The sequence below is a fragment of the Esox lucius genome, chromosome 22 (assembly GCF_011004845.1).
Source record: "Esox lucius isolate fEsoLuc1 chromosome 22, fEsoLuc1.pri, whole genome shotgun sequence".
Classification (NCBI taxonomy): domain Eukaryota; kingdom Metazoa; phylum Chordata; class Actinopteri; order Esociformes; family Esocidae; genus Esox; species Esox lucius.
This window is the reverse complement of record NC_047590.1, coordinates 14,203,776-14,224,179: the sequence shown is the minus strand read 5'-3', so window position 1 is coordinate 14,224,179 and position 20,404 is coordinate 14,203,776. Positions and strand designations below refer to the sequence as shown.

At 44.8% G+C, this 20,404-nt stretch overlaps 1 protein-coding gene across 2 annotated transcripts in view; it reads left to right on the top strand.

Annotated features, from left to right (window-relative positions):
• LOC105023139 (receptor tyrosine-protein kinase erbB-4) overlaps positions 1 to 20,404 on the top strand; it is a 238,158-nt gene that overhangs the window by 170,354 nt on the left and 47,400 nt on the right. For both annotated transcript variants that reach the window (XM_029116654.2, XM_029116653.2), the window contains exons 4-13: positions 6,111 to 6,248; positions 8,008 to 8,073; positions 8,671 to 8,789; positions 9,591 to 9,732; positions 10,756 to 10,869; positions 11,866 to 11,992; positions 14,400 to 14,473; positions 15,948 to 16,038; positions 17,291 to 17,490; positions 18,639 to 18,771. In XM_029116654.2, coding sequence (XP_028972487.2) covers positions 6,111 to 6,248; positions 8,008 to 8,073; positions 8,671 to 8,789; positions 9,591 to 9,732; positions 10,756 to 10,869; positions 11,866 to 11,992; positions 14,400 to 14,473; positions 15,948 to 16,038; positions 17,291 to 17,490; positions 18,639 to 18,771 — 1,204 coding nt within the window. The remainder of the gene's footprint in view (positions 1 to 6,110; positions 6,249 to 8,007; positions 8,074 to 8,670; positions 8,790 to 9,590; positions 9,733 to 10,755; positions 10,870 to 11,865; positions 11,993 to 14,399; positions 14,474 to 15,947; positions 16,039 to 17,290; positions 17,491 to 18,638; positions 18,772 to 20,404) is intronic.

The following is a 20,404-nucleotide window of genomic DNA, read 5'->3' as shown; positions in this document are numbered from 1 at the left end:
TCTGACCACTTTGCGTTTGTAACGCAGGCAGACGGTTCGGTCGGATTCCACTCCCACACTGTTTGTGGCCCTTCCCCTGACTTTGTGGACAGTTGCTTGGAGTTGAACCAACACAACACTCCCATTCTGTATATTTGCCGCTCTGAGAAGAAGGCAGTCTTACTGGGAGTTTTCCCCTGTCCTTTTGAAGATTCAGACACTACTGGTAATGTAAGGTTGTACATATTGTGTAGAAGTAGGACTAAGAAGGTTTATATATTTATAGACCACTTCAAAGTTTTCAATATTAATATTTCGGCTCGTACTTAAGTCTCATTATGTATGGCTGTCAATGGTGTAGCCAGAACATGATTTGTCAAACCAATGAAGTGATGCAGTATTTCCACTCAAAGCACATTTTGTTACATTCTTTCCCCAAAGTCGGCTGGACAGATAAATCCTCTAAGTTGACCACCACCAGAGTAGGCCAACCCTTCCTTGAGCACCGTGCAAACCCTGTAAAATAGAAAATATTCCTCTCAATGCGCTGAGCCCTGGAGCCAGGATAACGGACGATCATTCTCCTTCTCCGCGTCACTTATTTGTTAGCAGTTCAGTACCATAAGGCCTATTGGACTCTCCTAAGGAGGTTGCGCTCTAAAAAATGAAGTCAATTTGTTTCCCGCTCTCGCCCGTCAGCCCGCCCCCTCAAACTCACCACGGTATTGCCAGCTGTCACAATACCGTCACCTCCACACGCTCCACTTCTTTCCCCCTGTCTCCACACGTGCCTTCATTCTTTTCAATTCTATTACCTCAGCCGGCGCTGTCAGTGTTTTTACTTAAGAAGCCCTTTCTTGGTCCCCTCATTAATATTTTGGGAGAAAGTGCAAGGTAGTTCCTCGGGGCATTGAATGTTCTCTCCGATGAGCAGGGATGATTAATAGGCACTTAAAAGGAAGGATTTAAAAGGTAAAGCTGTGGCTTAAGTCTTGAGCTATGCCTACAAAATGCTTTGGCTTTGTTGGGTTGATGAAACCAGCATAAAGTGGTGTGTCGATGGGTGGCTGGCTGTGCTCTGGTGTGTGCATGTGTGTTGGGGAGGAGGTGTGTGTGGGTGTGTGCGTACAATGGTTGTGTGTGTGTGCGCAGAACTTTTGCTCACTTCAAGGATACTAATACAAAAAAAAATTGACGCTGTGGGGACATGACCAAAAAAGCTTTTTATGGGTTAGGTTTAGGGTAAATTTACAATTGGGGTAAGGGTTATGTTTAGGGTAAGGTTTTAGGTTTTATGGTTAAGGTAAGGTTCCTGAGGTTAGGTTTAGGGTCGGGGTCCCCTCATGGATGGTAAAACTGAAAACATATGTGAGTTGGTGTGTATGTGCACACTCCCACTCTTGTACTGTGTCTACGAGAACCTGAAAGACAGAGAGCGATCTCTCAGCCGTGGAAATGAACAATCTTTCCCATTCGCCGTTCCCCGTGCTCAGCAATCGGCCTCATCACAGAGGGTGAGAAACGACTCTGAAAAATCAAGCGAGGGATACAGAGGGACGGATCCTGATAAAAATGCTGATGACAGGCCTTTATCAAGCTAACTACAATGTAGAAACATGCCACGCATCCCTCCGAACTTGGGAACAATAAGTGCAAGCACATACAGGACAAATCACTGGGGCGTTTGTCATCGCCATCCAACCATGTTCATCAGCCAAATTAAAACAGTGGGTGCACCCCAAACGCCACCCCCATCTCTCCATAGTGTCCTACTTTTTCAGAATGGTGGTCTTGTATCAGGGAATAGGTTGTCATTTAGAACGGAAGTGAGATAAGAAGCGCTAGGAAATGAGTGGTCAGCAGGGACGACGCTTGTTCCTTGAGAAACAGAGAAAATACGAAGAACTGGAGTTGGAGTGTGCAGTGATTAGTGTATTGACGCAAAACTAGGTCAGTGAGTGTTTTCCTTTAACCGTTGCGGGCCCTTCGACTCCCTTGCTGTCAGACCCCGGACGTTTCACTTTCGCTGGGTTGACGTCTGGTCGACGACTCTACTAAATATCAACCAGAACGTGCAGTTGCTGAGTGGATGTGACGTCAGAAATGTGCCTAGTGGGTGTACAGTCAATGCCTAGAGCAGTCTCTCAGCAGCAGACATCAAAGATAGCCACTGATGTGTAGCACCACGGAGTTATTTAAAAAAAAAAGAAACTACAAAAAATACAACTTTACAATAACATGCGTCATTTAGCATGGTAATGAGTTCCTTTGAAGGCAAAGCTGTAAGCTGGCAGTTTACACCCCATAACATGATTCAAACGAAGACATGTCACATAGCCACATACACAAAGAACACGATCATTAAAAACATCTTAATGTTGCATTCTGGGATTTCTCAAGAAAACGAGTGGTTGGAAGTGATTTGTCGTTCTAATAATGTCCTTTGAAGGGTTTAATGTCCATGGGCTTACAACTTTCAATTAGCCAGGATCCGAGAAAAACATCGAGTGTTGATTCACTCTCGCGGTCGACTTCTCTAACCACCTGCCACTCATAGATCGCTATTGACCTCAGATGGGTCACGTAGGATGCAGCAGCTCAATGTCCTTGTCAGTCAACCAGCCGTGTGGTAATGGACAAAAAACATCCATGCTGACGGTGAATGAATGGTCACAGCCGGGCAGGTACTGGTGGTCAAGACGTTTCCTCACTCACTCTCTCTCTTTCTCTCCTTCCTTCCCTATTTCACTCCATGTTTCCTACCATCTCTCACTTCCCTTGACCCATCTTTCCATTCTCTCCCCAAGGCGATAGGTTTTATGACTATCTCATGAATCACCTCGGGTGGTATGAGGAGGCGCTCACCCCAAAGACGGGCCCGCTGTAGATCTCGCACTCTGACGGAAAGATCGAAACGGCGGGTGGGTGGGGGGGCTTGACGGCCGTTAACGAACTACCCTCCGAAACTGCCCCGTCAACTCGCCAGGAGTTACCGTCCCGGGTCCAGAATTGACCGGGGCGGTCATCACTTTCAGAGCTCATTCTCTGAAAGTGAATCTCACCAACGTTGATTTTTGTTTTCCATAAATTAAGATGATACTTTTTTGGCATTCCGTTGGATATGTCTTCGGAGTGGTCCAGTGTGTCTCTTCGTCATCCTCACCCGGTTGGACCATGGTTGCTTTTAGACAAGCTTAAGAGACCACCAACGTGGCTTTTCTCAGCATTCTGGACAATGTCCTTTACAAAATCATCTATGGAGGATGTATTCTGCCCGTTGTTTCCACAACTGGAAATGGCAGTGGCGAACCGTGACTACTGGAGCTAGGCCCTCAGTAGCGGAAAAAGATCTGACGTCATACATATAGATAGAGAACTCGGATCCCTGTGTATACATGCCTGTGTATACAGAGCATGACCTTTCTTTTGCAGACCTATGTAGGAGAAGCAATTCTTTGATGACAGAGTCAAACGGTCCTATGCCACGCCTCGGCTGTGGTTCACAGAAGCAGCAAATGTACACAATGGTTGCAAATATCGATAGAAGAAAATACGGTTGTCATTTCAAAGAAACATTAGCTCAAATAGAAGTGGGATAAATTCAACCACACAACTGCTCACATTGTTTCAAGATCACAGACAGTAAATGCTGTCAGAAAGAAAACAGTTGTACTGTTTTTGACGTCCATCAAGCAACAATAAAGAAAATGCACCACAACAAGAAACGTCATTTACCCAGTAATTCCAACTGCAATGTCATTACCTTTGTTTTTACCGCACTTCCAGTGATCTGAAGTTGAAATAATATTTTACGCATTGCATTCAAAGTTATATAAATGAGGTAGCAACAGAAAGCAAGCGGTAGATGGAGAAACAAAAAGTCCACTCACCTTTATGATTATCATTTAAAAACGTCCTGTCCTTCTTTATGAAATGTAAAATCTGAAATAAGTAATTTTTTGATTGAGATCAAAGCCAGGGCTGAAAGTCCGGCCATCCCCATCCTCATCTACACTCACTGCAAAAAGCTAGCCAGTTAGCTAGGCTCAAGCGTGAGAAAACAAGATAAGGCTCGCATTAGATAAGGTTCTGAATTAGAGACGTATACTTAGGCCCTCTGGATTGACGCCTTGATGCGTCATACAACTGTCCAACCTATTACATTTCTTTGATTGGTTGATTCTACTGTCATTCCAAATTGCTGTTCTAATTGAAGTCAATGTCGATGATGTTGGCTGGTGCCTTCTAAGCAAAGGCTGAGGGCCTAGCCAATGAGTGTTGAGCACAGTTAGATCATTTCTACCAAGATACTACCAAAGAAAAATTCTGATTGGATATTGTTTTTCTTTTGGATATTAACCCTTCCTTTTCCAACACCAACTGAAGATAGGTGTTGGATGGATTCAATAGGAAGATCCTTACAATTAAGACAAATTTGTTTGCATTAAAACAATGAAAACAAATTTGCTAATTATAAAATATAAAAATATGCAGATTTGTATCTATCCTTAGGCCCTCTCTGAGGGCATAGAGGGCTCTGACAGTATCCTACTGGTAAATGGAAAATATTCCCAGCAAACAATGTTCGTCCTAAGGACATATGGGGAACATGACACAATGTGACATGTTCAGAGGAACACATTTATACCCTCTGAAAAGGTACAGAATATTCTATTCTTACAGTAATCCAGTTATTCAAAGAAAAGCACACTTCGATAACCCCCTCCTTTGTATAGTTTGATGTTAGCCAATGGAATTGTAATGATTGACTATTCCCAGCGAGCAAAATCGGCAGGACGTGAAATAATTTGCAGAAAAATGGATAATATCTTTTTCCACGGCAGAGTTCCTTCTTTTAATCATGCCATTTCCGTCATTATGATTAGCTTCCACCAGTGGCCCCTCGGCTGTGAATATCAGATATTTGTGTGCAACTAATCTGTTCAGAGATTGAACTGTATAATACTGTTTGAGCATGTTCCCTAATCTGGCTCAATCTGGATTAAAACTGCTGATTATTTTCATTAACTGTAACAAGGGTGTTCCAGGAACTAGTTTTTTTTTATAGATGATACAGACACATGCGCAGATGAACTTGAATGCTTGCACACACTATTAGATAGCCTACATCTGCGCACACACACACACACACGTGCACACACACGCGCACACACACGCAAATGTTCACACCACACACACACATACGCGCACACACATACGCACACATTCACATTGTCATTTCAAACAGTTCTTTGGATATGGATCACAAAGGGAAATTACTCACATGTCGTTTCCTGTGCAGTGTCTGTGACCAAATCCCTGATTTGAAGTGTGTAGGGGATTATCAATTGTTATCATTCTCTAAGCAGACATCTGGTGAAAGAATAGCCCTTCATAAGGAACATATTGTATTATTGTGATTAGTGAAAGACCATAAGTAGTGGTTTGACCCAACAACCTATTATTTTTGCTTTGTGTATATGTCCTCTGTATATCCTTCTTTTAGAAAGGTCAAAAGGTCAGGGAAAATATATTGTGTTTAAAAAGAAAAACGTCTGAGTGTGAGGTAAACATTTATTTTTAAAGAGAGGGAAAGCTTTGTAGATTCAAGTAACAAAACAGATGAAGCACCACTGGAACCGGATGAAACTTCTGTATTTGAGCACGGCCATTTAACCTGATATGGAATTAGATTAGGTCTGAATCGGTCCCTAATTAAAAGGAGAGGATGAAAACTGAAAGGGTTTTCGGCTTCTAGGACAAGACTTCAGTAACCTTGCACAGGGGGCTTTACAGCCACTCATCAGCTTTCCACACAGTCAAGGCTTTTTTCACTACAAAAGGTTGGACCACCCCTCCACATGGAAGCCCTGAATAATAACAAATTGCATACCTTGAAATATGGGGGGAAAATAGAGGTCAAAAGGCTACAAGACACATTTACCATTTCACACCGAGTCACCATGTTATGCAGGGATTCAAAATGAAGAATTAAATGGCATATTAAGGAGTGGTTGCTAGTGACATTTTTGTACAGTACCAATGTACTGTTTATTTAATACATGCACACTTTCATACATGCATGCAGACAAGATGAAAACCTAGATGTGTTTCTGTCTTTCTCCTGACAGAAATCCTCAACGGGGGTGTTTATGTGGACCAGAACAAATTCCTGTGCCACGCCGACACCATCCACTGGCGCGACATCATCAAGAGTCCCCAGGCGGAGCTCCTGGTTGTACCGTCCTCCAACAACAGCGGGCTTGGATGTGAGTGCTGGGATGAACCAAAATAATGTCCCGGGGGGGGGGTGGCAGAATGCTGTCTTGAGAGGTGCCTGTCTGACCAAACCCTGGCACACAGCACGCACACACTGCGTTTACAAAGTTGTCAGGTTTAACTGTGAAAATTGTGTTTTTATGCATATCTCCTTCCATGCTTTGGCTGGAGGTCAAGTATCAACCTGGATCAGGGTAGAAAGTGGTAGCTGGTTTGTGTTTCAGCTCCCTCGGCTGCAGTTAAAGCTCACTAAAGCTGACAGCTAGCTCGTTGAAACTGGACCGCTTACTCCCCTGGTCCCTCCTATAGTACGTCCCTACGTCCAGTTTCCTCGCGTCCCACGGGTTCCGGACACATTTGGAATAAACCAATATGGCCGCCGGCTATTGTGTGTCATAAACGACAGCCTCAAGTCTTCTCCACATTTTAACATTTGTTTTCCCCCTAGATTGTATTGTGTGCCAAAAACAAAGAGTGAGGGCATGTCATGCATTTAGTATTAGCCTGGAGAATGTCATTGAATGTCAGAGTGGCCACTTTAAACAGCACCTATGCCCACAAATTGTCACCCAGCGTTTTGAGTGTGTGACATTTCTCGGCAAAATAACTCGTCCTTCATAACATGTCTGCTTTGAGATGTTGAATGAAGAATAGGAGGTGGGTAAGGGACTATGTGTGTGTGTGTGTGTGTGTGTGTGTGTGTGTGGGGTGGGGGGGGCGGGGTTGAGAGGATAAGAATGGATGAGAAACAGGAGCGGCTCTTGTGTGGGAACTGTTGTTGCCAGATTGAGTTGCTGTTTAACCAAATAACTTGCGAGCAGGGCGTTTCACAGCCAGGCAACGACTCGTGCTGCCACTCCACACCACCCTCCAATTCAGTGTGTAATTACCACGGCAACAATTAAAATCCGGCAGTGACAGGCCTGGTCGCGCTCATTTGCGGCGGGCTGGCATGGCAGTTTTTGTCAGGTCAAAACGAAAAGATGTCTCGAACTGGGGATCGTACGGGTGGATGTGTGTAGGTAGAGGACAGTATAGTTTGGGAGGTGACGGGTGGATGTGTGTAGGTAGAGGACAGTATGGTTTGGGAGGTGACGGGTGGATGTGTGTAGCTAGAGGACAGTATGGTTTGGGAGGTGACGGGTGGATGTGTGTAGGTAGAGGACAGTATGGTTTGGGAGGTGACGGGTGGATGTGTGTAGATAGAGGACAGTATGGTTTGGGAGGTGACAGGTGGATGTGTGTAGGTAGAGGACAGTATGGTTTGGGAGGTGACAGGTGGATGTGTGTAGATAGAGGACAGTATGGTTTGGGAGGTGACGGGTGGATGTGTGTAGGTAGAGGACAGTATGGTTTGGGAGGTGACGGGTGGATATGTGTAGCTAGAGGACAGTATGGTTTGGGAGGTGACGGGTGGATGTGTGTAGATAGAGGACAGTATGGTTTGGGAGGTGACAGGTGGATGTGTGTAGGTAGAGGACAGTATGGTTTGGGAGGTGACAGGTGGATGTGTGTAGATAGAGGACAGTATGGTTTGGGAGGTGACGGGTGGATGTGTGTAGGTAGAGGACAGTATGGTTTGGGAGGTGACGGGTGGATGTGTGTAGGTAGAGGACAGTATGGTTTGGGAGGTGACGGGTGGATGTGTGTAGGTAGAGGACAGTATGGTTTGGGAGGTGACGGGTGGATGTGTGTAGGTAGAAGTGTGCACGTGGGGGGGGTCACCTGATGACTTTGTTTGGTCCGCAGGCAAACGATGTCACCGCTCCTGTAATGGACGCTGCTGGGGTCATCAGGAGGATCAGTGCCAAAGCTGTAAGTACACACACACACACACACAAACAAACACACAAAACGAGACGTAAAATACAGAGGCTTGCGAGCAACGACGGCGTGATCGAGGGAAAGAGGAGAAGAGCAAAAGAGGGAGAAAAACAAAGGGATCAATCAGCTGAGGAGTTCACTAGCAGTTGTCTGTGTAATTATAGCGTGTGCTCCGGGCGTCATACGACCACAGAATGATTGGTCTTTCCTCTGCCATCGCTCAGACAGAAGAATAGACCTGCTTTACTACTTCATTATGTTCCCACACAGAAAGAAAGAAAGTGAGCGCTTAAACACCAGGCTTTGTCAACCCAGAATTATTACGCCTCTGTGTGGAATTGTGGTGGGTGGGCGGGTGGGCGGGGTTGCGTGTGTGCGTGCGTACGTACGTGCACTTCCTCTCATCTCAGCAGGTTATAAAACCGCTGTCATAAAAGAAGGGTGTAGGGATTGATTTAGCAATGACCAGATTCCATATCAAGGATTGTTTATGGGGGGCTATAACTTATGGTACATAACTTGTGTGTGTGTGTGTGTGTGTGTGTGTACACTGGTGTGCGTGTTCTGAACCCTTCACTTCCTTCACAGTGACCAAGACGGTGTGCGCTGAGCAGTGTGATGGCCGCTGCTTTGGCCCCTACGTCAGTGACTGCTGCCACAGAGAGTGTGCCGGAGGTTGCTCCGGACCCAAGGACACCGACTGCTTCGTACGTGGGAGACTGGTTTACACACTAACGCACGCGTACAGTCGTTCCCTGCGCACACATTTCCAACACGAGGAGAATTCACACAATTGTCTCTAATTCCCCAGTTACTGAAAGATAAATCTCTGTGTGTTTAATGGGCTGTCGAAGTCTACTGTCTCCTCTCTTGATGAAAAAAATAGCAAAATGGCTAATTTATTATTTTAATTATGATCTTTTATCACCTAACATTTTCTGTTCATTTAATAAATGTAGGTTTTCTACCGGCAGAGCAATATTGCGGTTGTTACTCACAGCCTTATCTAATTCAATTACGAGTCGCAACTGTATTACAGGTCGCCAGCACTGACGACAGATCAGTCAAGAGTTTTATGAGAAAAATTCACCATTTACCTCAGGCTTTGAATCAATGTCTCCAATGCGACTCATATTTGACTCCTGTTTGCCGTGTTCAAAACCACAAATGAACTGAAACAGAGAAATTTGACCTCAATATAAATGTGCTACCATGTAGCAGACGGTTATAATACTAGGGTGTCCTTGTGCGCTTCAGGGATTGATTTCGTACACTGTAGTATGTGTAGTAGCCTTTAGTTCACCCCGCGAAAAAAAGGTTGTTAGTGAGCTACTTTCACGGGAACCCCTACCAAACACAGCATTCTCACAGACCGATACTTTCCCTTTCCAGGGTTTGGGTAGAAGGCGAAAAAAACACAAAGGGAACATTGTCGTACGGTACTAAGGATCTTTTGAAAAGACTGCAAACACACCGGTACTGAGTGACTGTCTTTGTTTCCCCTCCAGGCATGCACCAACTTCAACGACACTGGGGCGTGTGTGACCCAATGCCCGCAGCCCTTTGTTTACAACCCCACCACGTTCCAGCTGGAGAACAACCCACGGGCCAAGTACACCTACGGATCCTTCTGTGTGGAGAAGTGTCCCCGTAAGATCTGGTCCCTTGTCCCTACGCCTGTGGCATAACGGTTTGGTTTACTCACACCCAGCAAGTGTCAGTTACAAGACAGCAACTAAGAATAGAGACCGGAATGTTCCGCACTTGAGTCAGTGACATTTTTTAGAACCTTCGTGACTGATGATCTACAATTCAGGTCACAGCCAGAATACACAACAATATATATATATATACATATATATATATATATATATATATATATATATATATATATATATATACTGAACAAATTTATATTTGTATTTAATGCAACACTTTTGTTTTTGCCCCCATTTATCATGAGCTGAACTCAAAGATCTAAGACTTTCTCTATGTACACAAAAGGCCTATTTCTCTCAAATATTGTTGACAAATCTGTCTAAATCTGTGTTAGTGAGCACTTCTCCTTTGCAGAGATAATCCACCTCACAGGTGTGGTATATCAAGCATGATTATTGCACAGGTGTGCCACAATAAAAGGCCACTCTAAAATGTGCAGTTTCACTGTATTGGGAGAGTCCGGGGGGGTCCGAAAACCAGTCAGTGTCTGGTGTGACCACCATTTGCCTCACGCAGTGCCACAAATCTCCTTCGCATAGAGTTGATCAGGTTGTTGATTGTGGCCTGTGGAATGTTGGTCCACTCCTCTTCAATGGCTGTTTGAAGTTGCTGGATATTGACAGGACCTGGAATACGCTGTCTTATACACTGATCCAGAGCACACTTGTCCAGAGCACACTTTTGAGGGGACAGCATATTTACACTGTTATACAAGCTGTACACTCACTACTTTACATTGTAGCAAAGTGTCATTTCTTCAGTGTTGTCACATGAAAAGATATAATCAAATATTTATAAAAATGTGAGGTGTGTACTCACTTTTGTCAGGTACTATATATATATATATATATATATATATATATATATATATATATATATATACGCAGCCTTGTGGAAGACTTTGTGTACAGTGTTGAGTAAAGAGTAAGTAAAGAGTGGTATTTTGTCTCCCAGATAACTTTGTGGTGGACCACAGCTCCTGTGTGAGGGCTTGTCCCAGCAACAAGATGGAGGTGGAGCAGAACCGCATCAAGATGTGCATCGCCTGCACCCACATCTGCCCCAAAGGTGCCAAAACACAGAACCCCGATCCTGGCAACTGATTTAACCAGATCTGAACCCCTATTTGTACTAATATCAGACTGACTTAGACACTGAGCCCTAACGGTGACATCGACCCCAGGGGCTCCCCAAACTGTTCAAGAGCTGGCGCCATTGATTCACCATGTCGGCCAGTCATTAAGCCATTGTAAATAAGGTGTGCTAGTTAAGAGGTAAAACAACATGGATCTCTGGAGGTCCTTGAGGAGAGGTTTGAGTCCCACTGGCCTAAACCAGTAACATCTGGCCCCAAATGTACCGAAACCTGCATGTTCTACTTTAACCTTCTAAAAGGTAGACCCGTTATATTGTTTTTTAAATCACTCGCTATTTGATGTCAATTTAATTCCTGAGTTCCCGGTTTTGAAATGCTGAAGAGTTTTGTTTCTTCGGCTCAGTTCTCAGAAATATGGGCCTTTTTATCGATTCCACATCCCTTGATTATACCGTCATGGTGACGGGCGGGTTAATGAGGGATGGCCCAGAGGAACTGTGGGAAATGATAACAAATTAACATTTCAGATATTGAATTGGCTCGTATAAATCATGATCAAAAATTGGTTACACCAGTTAATGCCAGCCGCATTCATCGCGCTGGGCCGGCGTCAGAAACACTTAATTTCACTAGCGTCCTGTAAGTGTAATTAATGCCGATGTAATGAATTCATTAGCTGGTGGGAATTGGCTCATATTGTCTGCGTCCTTAAAAGCCCCACCAATGTGTGTGTGTGTGTGTGTGTGTGTTGGGGGTCGGGGGGGGGGTACCAATGCACCAGCTAATTATGTTATAAGGAAAACACTTTTGGAAGGCATCCAACCTTGACCAGGGTTGGAGAAATGCAAAGGTTGTTGTTAGGACAATGGCTGTTAGGGCAATTTGTTTGTGTGCTTATAAACCTTAGTAACAGATGGGAGTCTTGTGTTGAAATATCAATGATGTATGTGCATGTGTGTTGGCTCCAGTTTGTGATGGCATAGGGACGGGCAGTCTTCAGGCAGCACAGACAGTGGACGCCAGTAACATTGAAAAGTTTGTAAACTGCACCAAAATCAACGGCAATCTCATCTTCCTCATCACCGGCATTAAAGGGTGAGCATTTACTCCTATTTGACCTCTGTGAGATAATGCGGAATAATGAACAAAGTCTATAAAAATTTAGGATTACGGAATATGCTTCAAACTAAATTAATCAGTGAATGGCTAGAAGGAATGGCTCTGAGTATTAAAACACAATAGGCAAATAAGTTGCTTTGGAAAGTATTCAGATACTTTTTCCACGTTTCGTAATATTATAGACTGAACTGATAATGGCCACTTTAACAGAGCCGCAGAGTTTCCGTGCAGAGATGGGAGAACCTGCCTGAAGGACAACCATCTCTACAGCACTCACATCAATCAACCTTTATGGTGGAGAGGCTTGCTGCGGGCAGATCTTTTGATCAGGGAGGGCCTGGAATAAATGGACGGACAACGCATGCTCATCCGTTGTAGTGTTGCACGTCTTGCTTGCGGATGGACAGGTGACGCAGGCCCATTGGCTGTGGCGATTGACTTCACATGCGTCTGTTCCAGTGACGTGACTCAGTAGGGGCGCTGAGGCTTCTATAAGGGCTGCGGCACAGCTAAATGTCACATTCCGCCAGGTTGTGTTGAAACTATACCAGGAGGTGCTTTACGTGAGGAGGTCCCTCGGTTATGCTAGTTGGAGGCAACTCATGAAAATGCATATGACATGCCACCTGGAGTTTGCCAAACAGCACTTAATGGACTCTGAGCGTATGAGGATATTCACTGGTCTACTATTACTATTAGGCCCTAATAACAAGCGCTACATCTGAGGACAAAAACAAGGTGCCACTAATCATCTAACCAATTCCATCCCTACCATGAAGCATGGTGGTGGGAGCATCATGCTATGGGGATGCTTCTCACTGACACGGACTGGGAGACAAATCGGAATTGTGGAAAAGGTGAACAGAGCAAAATACATTGAGGACCTCGGTGAGAACGTGAACAGGAACAAAGCAGCAGTGGCCTCAGGACTAGTCTGCTTATGTCCTTGAGTGGCCCAGCCAAAGCCTGAACTCAAATTAACATCTTTGCAATATTTGCAAGTCGCTGTAAACCCCCAATCAAATCAAACAGAACTCAAGAGGATCTGCAAGGAAGAATGTGAGAAACAGTCCAAATCCAGGTGTGCAAATCTGGTAGAGGCAAACCTATGAAAACTCAAAGCAGTGATCGCTGCTGAAAGCACTTCTACAAAAGATAGAGGAAAGGGTCTGAATGCTTATATATATATATTAGTTATTTCAATTTTTGTATTTTCAATAAATTGGTACAAATGCCTAAATACGTGTTTTTGAAGTAGTGTGACTAGGTTGAAAAATAAAGTGATAGATTCTGTGTATATCACAACTAATTCCATCGAAAATTCAGAACACTTTACAAAGCCACTATATATTTTCTTCACATCGCAAAATGAATGATTAAATTGCAAGGTACAGGCTTAAGTTACAAGGCATAAACAAAGTATCGACAGTCTAGGCACTCAGAGGTTACAGGTCACGGCATTACAAAACAAGGCGTGAACGGAGAGGCCAACTCAGGCCACAAACCTAAAAAACAAACACGGCAAGTTATCACAGAGTTCATCCATTCAGTTAGATGGCATCAGACTTCCCAGGTCATGTGAATGTGCCTAAATGATATTTGTTCTGTTGGATTAATATGCGTGTTTTCTACCTTAGCGACGTTACCCAATCAGAACCCAGACCTCAGTGTTAGTGTATGTTGCGCAGTGCTGAGAGCAACATTGCCGCCCCCCTTCCCTCCTCCGCCCAGAGCCCTCCATTGTTAGCGATGATGTCAGACAGAGGCACAAGCTGTGTCAGAACGCTGAGCTTTCAGTATGGACAGGGACCAGGGAGGCCGGTCGGGGCCTTCCAGCTCTGGGCGGTCTCCCTTCTGAATACGGCCCGGCTAATTTGTTCTGAGATGTCGACCCATCGGCGGGCGTGCGGACCCAGGCCCACGGGAAACCAAAAGAGGGAGGAGGGAAGTGGTGGGGGCGGGCTTTCGGGAGGAGATTGTCAGAACTCATTTCACCCCGTGACCTTTGCCTCGGTGCCCTGAGACACGATGTGGCCACCCCCACCTCCGCCGACACAACCCTCAAGGACAGCCTCTCATTCACGTAGACCATTGGCGGTATATGTCAGAGGTCAAACAGGTCAAACTCGTTTCTTTTGGTATGTTAGGCACGTTTAGACACATTCATAGGGTGAAGCGAAGGGAGTTGTCTAAAACAAAACATAATCACTGTTCTCTCTTTGTTGTCTCTCTTCCCCTCATTCTTCCATCTCTCTCTTTGCACTTCTTTCTCTTCTCTTGCTATCCCTCATTCTCTTACTCTCTGCCCCCCCCATCTCTATTTCTCTCTACCCCTCTTGTTTATTCTCTTCCTCTCTCCTCTGTTTCCTCTGATGGGCCACAGGGACATGTACCATGGTATTGGGGCCTTGGACCCGGAGCGTCTCAGTGTGTTTCGCACAGTGAGAGAGATCACAGGTGACACACACACACACACACACACATACACACGCATAAACACACACACACGCAGGCACACACAAGAGACTGAGCTGCTGGTAGACATACACAGAGGACAGACTGTCAGAGGGAATGTGTATTCTGCAGTGTCTTTGGACTTTGATGGTGAATTATTGCATTTGGATTTGAGCTGTGTGTGTGTGTGTGTTTATTGTGCCTGTGTTGCCTATTCACGTGTATATTCAGTGTGTGTATTTATTGTCCTGATAATGTCTGTTAGGATCGTAGGAAAGGGGATGAGCTATACCTCATTTATAAATCCTTTTGTCATATTAAACCCTGCGACTTGCGCTTGAGCCAAATAGCTAATGGAGTGAAACTGCATTTTCATAATGAAAATCCGGGCAATAAGGATGAGCAATGACCATTCTTTCCAAGGCAGAGCCGGTACCATCCACTCTGATGTGCACGCAGGCACGTGCGCATGCACACGTATGTGCACGCCCTGGTGCATTTGATATCATCTATCGTTAAGGCACATACAACCAGTTATATAAAGCCCGGTGATATTGAGCTCATTTAGCTAATTAGCTTGAAATTGTCTTTTCCCAATGTATCTCCTCTTAAGAAATGGGCTCCATGTAGGAATCACATAAAAGCGATGGAAGTGCATCTTTCCCATCCAAATAGGGAGAACATTTAGTTTCTCTCTCTATGGGGAAATAAAAGGCAGGGTTTTTATGCTTTGATTCCAATTCTATTGTTTCCTCACTGATCAAGTGAACAGTACAAAAGTTATTTTTGACAAAGTGGATCCAGTATTTGCACCCACTGCAGTAATGCACAGTCAGAAGACCATGATATTTAACTTAATGGGTTGTTGTTATTAGTGTGTCCCTGCAAGTGTGGGACACAGGTCTGAGCTTACAACTTTGGGACCAGACAGTACAACCTGACAGTCTCCACTCTGACAAATACTTAGAGGTTAGGTTAATTGTGAAATTTAGAGGGCTATTGTTAAACTTTGGGTTACTTCAAGGTTTGGAGTTAGGTGTGAGCACCAGGTTAGGTTTAGGCATAAATGTTTGGTAATTGAGGTTACAGTTAGGATTAGGTAAAGGAGGGTTTTGGGTTACATTATTGGCTAGGGGATACAGAATATGGAGAATCTTTTTTGCAGTCCAGCCCAATAAGATAAAGTTGATATCCGGCTTAAAGGTATGATTTAGGGAAGAACTAACACTGTTGACCATTGAAGTATAATAGGGGTTACTTATAGGTTTAGGCTTTAGCAGTTAGGTTAAGGGCTATGTAAGGTATTAGGGCTAGGTTAAGCAAAAAGGGTAAATGTTATTGAGGTTAGGGTAATGGTTATGTTTATGGCTTGGGACATGGATTTCTGTGTTTCTAATGTTCACAGGAATAGAAAAACAAACCTGTGCATGACTGTGTTTGTGTGAGGTACTTACTGGCTTTGCGATTGCTCTTCAAGGTTTCCTCAATATCCAGTCCTGGCCAGAAAACATGACAGACCTCAGTGTGTTCTCCAATCTGGAAACCATCGGTGGCAGGTCACTGTACAGGTAACAGCATCTAATTCAGGAATCACTTCACTTAAGATTACCAAATGTGGGCCGTTCCACCATTCGGGTGCCATTGGAGTAGTGTTACAAAAAAAACCTGTATCGGGTTTTAAAGGACTAGTCAATATTCATGATGAAATGAAACAACCATGTGTTATCTAGACCAACATGGGCCCTTTATCTAGACCAACATGGGCCCTTTGTATGATGGTACATTCCACACTAAAACAACTTGGTTTTACATTTGTTTCTTCTCTTCTACTCTCTCCACATCTCTCCTCCTCATCTTCGTTCATTTCTTCCTACTTCTATGCACCCCGCTGTCCTTCTCACAATGTCTTCCCCTCCCTGTTGTCTTTCTTCCTCTCACTCCTCTATCCTCTTTCCTTCTCTCTCTCTTCCCCAGTCTCTCCTCCTCTCTCTTCTACTCTCTCTCTCTCTTTTCCCCCCACTCTGTCTGTGTTCTGAACTTCTCCACACTAATGATCAGCATGTTCATCTGAGGGTCCCCATAACGGCCCCGGCTCCAAAAGGGCCCTTTGATACTCCTAGCAGGCCCTTTGATTAATATGTTGTTTTGATAACTGTTTTGCATTAGTTGATCGAAGCCGGATCCAAGGAAAGTGTAGAGTCAAACGAGTCAAAGGAGTTGCCATGGCTTGTTCCCTAAATGATACAGTAGTTCGTAGTTCCACTCTGCATGTGGAGAACTGAGGTTCCTGTCAATCTCAGTACGATCGCATGTGAAGGGAACTTTCTAGAGATGTTGGTCTCTCTCCTCCATTTACTCCTGTTGTTTTTCTGCCATTTATCCTTGATCATCTACTGTCCCTCCTTATTTCTTTCTCTCTCCAGTTTGTCTCTCTCCCCTGTGTCCCTTTTCTCTCTCCAGTTTGTCTCTCTCCCCTGTGTCCCTTTTCTCTCTCCAGTTTGTCTCTCTCCCGTGTCCCTTTTCTCTCACCCACCTCTCTTTCCCCGTCGCCCTCCTTTCTCGAACTCTCCTGTCTCAATCTCCTCTGTCCCCCCTCTCCTCTTAATTGTTATCCTCTGTCCTCTTGCTCTTCTCTCATCAGTCTCTCATCTTTCTTTCCCTTTCCCTATGCCCTCTTCTGTCACTCTCTTTCTCTTTACCCCAACTGTACATCTCGCCATGAATGACGAACTGTGCTATTTCTTTTACCTTGTTTTGTCTTCCCTTTAAACTACGTAAATGGCCAGGTAGACAGCATCAGTTCTCCCTCTCTCTCCACAGCGGCATCTCCCTGCTGATTCTGAAGCAGCGCTGGATCTCCTCCCTGCAGTTCCAGTCCCTGGACGAAATCAGCGCCGGCAACGTGTACATCACCAACAACAGCCGCCTGTGTTTTTACAACACCGTGAACTGGACCAGCCTGTTCCGCACCAACAACCAGAAGGTCCTCATACGCAACAACCGCGCCCCCAGCGAATGCAGTGAGTGACGCCCCGGCGGCCGTAGAGAAACACGAGACGGCGTCAACGCACACGCACACACATGCATACGGGAATCGGCACTGTTTGAGCGTTCGACACTTCGAGTCAGAGTGGAGTACGCCATACATGCCTACACACACAATATAAGGTGTAACAGTTGTGAACACAATAGTGTTGTATGTTCCAACTTCCTACGCCGTATTAACTGAATAAACTTGACTTTCAGCTCTAAATAAACAAAATAAACCCGACTATCTCCTCAGCTCTCTGATGAACAAAGTGCATATTGGGAAATAACGTGCGGTGAATGAAAAAGAAGCTCGTGCAATTTTGTGTAAAGGGACTCGACATCCATGTCAGGGCAGTTTATTACCCGGCGCTTAAATTGTTGATATAAGCACAGTGAGGGGAGTTTGATCACTACGAGGGAATTACTCAATTTTGTCTCCACCAGGGCTCCATTTTGCTAAAAAGAAAAAAAAGACAGAGGGATAAAGCTGGAAGAAAATGGAGAGAGAGCGATATTAACTTAGACAGAGAGAGAGAGTTAGAAGAAATTTAGCAATCAAGACAGAGCGAAGGAGAGAATGAGATAGCAACCGAGCCCGAGTATAAAGGAGACAAAGGGATATTTGTCCTCGCTCCCTCCGCCTGTAACGCCAAGCCCTGGTTGATGTTGTTATCGTGTTAATGAGTGTTGTGGTGTGCCGTTGGAGATCAATAGCCCCTTTAGGAGGCCTCACCATTAGTCTCTCATCCAAGCATCGACCATCGAGACCTGGAAGTGAATGGGGACAGGGGGACTGGCGCACCGCTCTCCCCAGGGATGAGTGTCACTCGCTGGGGCAGTCGACAGGTTAAAGCGGGGAGACTCGTCTGGCGTTTTACACTTCTGTAACTAGCCTGGAATTAAAGAGATGAGGAGAATGCTGATGAAAGCAGACATGCATACAGGCCCACACAGAGACTTTTGAAGATGCAACTGATTCAGTTTACATTCACATTCCGCATCAGCGCACAATACTGGTCACGTAATATCCATGTTCTCATCATGTTGGGATGTCGTAAACAACTTTGTCATTTTCTACTTGTCATTGCCTATGTCCAAAATGACAACATGTGTCCGTGCTTGTGTGTGCGCTCCACAGCCCAGCAGAAGATGGTGTGTGACCGTCTGTGTTCGGAGGCCGGTTGTTGGGGACCGGGCCCCGACCAGTGCCTCTCCTGTCGCTTCTTCAGGCGAGGACGCATCTGCGTATCGTCCTGCAACCTCTATGATGGGTGAGTCAAACCAGATTGATGAAACTCTGCTCAGGGTAACAGGTATTCGAAACAGAATTGACTGCATGTTGTTTTTTATTTGGAACTGTGTTCTCTAGCTAGAGGTCTACCTAAAACAGATATACATACATAACAGGAAGTACTACTGCTTAAGCTTCTCGCCATATTGACCATGCTGAGAGAATTAAATACGTATGCTCCAAGTGACCATATCGGGTTCCAAGCATGAGCTAAAAGATAGCCCAGCCAAAACCGAAATAGTTTAGTGGGGGAGTGAGCTGTGTCGGTGTCAGGTAAGCCGGTTCCAGGGGGAACCCAATGTACGTGTTTCTCGGTCATGCCCACTTGTCGATTCTCCTCTGTGTGCTGTTTGCGGAAGGAGGGCTTTGAAGTCAGCGGGAGAGACAGCTCAAAACTGAGCCTTTGAAGAAGAATGGGGCGGGGGGGGAGCAGCTGGATAATGGGGTACTCCGTCAGAACCAAGCTGGTGATCACGTAGAGAGGCAGGAGATGGTAGACTGCGTCCTCACACAAAAGCACTACGAGGTTCAGAGCCAGGCCTACAGTGGACATAAAAAGTGTACACACCCCTGTTAAAATGACAGGTTATTGTGATGTAAAAGAATGAGACCAAGATAAATCATTTCAGAACTTTTTCCACCTTTAATGTGACCTATATTTGAAAATTATTATTTGAAAAATCTAAAAAAGACTTGAAATCTTTGAGGGGGAAACATTTTAAACTCACAATAACCTGGTTGCATAAGTGTGCACACCCTTAAACTAATACCTTGTTGAAGCACCATTTGATTTTATTACAGCACTCAGTCTTTTAGGGTAGGAGTCTATTAGCATGGCATGTCTTGACGTGGCAATATTTGCCCACTCCTCTTTGCAAAAGCGCTCCAAATCTGTCAGATTGCGAGGACATCTCCTGTGCACAGCCCTTTTCAGATCACCCCACATATGTTCAATTGGATTCAGGTCTGGCCTCTGGCTGGGGCATTCCAAAACGATAATCTTCTTCTGGTGAAGCCATGCTTTTGTGGATTTAGGTGTGTGCTTTGGGTCGTTGTCATGCTGAAAGGTGAACTTCCTCTTCATCTTCAGCTTTCTAATAGACGCCTGAAGATGCCAAGATTGCCTGGTATTTGGAACCCAAAATACCCATGCCCCAAAGCATGATGCTGCCACCACCATGCTTCACTGTTCGTATGGTGTTCTTAGGATGATGTGCAGTGTTGTTTTCGTGCCAAACATACCTTTTGGATTCATGGCAAAAAAAAAAAAGAATTTCATCAGACCATAATACATTTTCCCACGTGCTTTTGGGAGACTTGATGTTTGTTTTTGAAAACTTCAGCTAGGGTGGATATTTTTCATTGTATAAAAAGGCTTCCATCTTGCCACCCTACCCCATAGCCCATTCATATGAAGAATATGGCAGATTGTTGTCACATGTAGCATGCAGCCAGTACTTGCCAGATATTCCTGCAGTTCCTTTAATGTTGCTGTAGGCCTCTTGGAAGCCTCCCTGACCAGTTTTCTTCTCATCTTTTCATCAATATTGGAGGGACGTCCAGTTCTTAGTAATGTCTCTGTTGTGCCATATTTTCTCCACTTGATGATGACG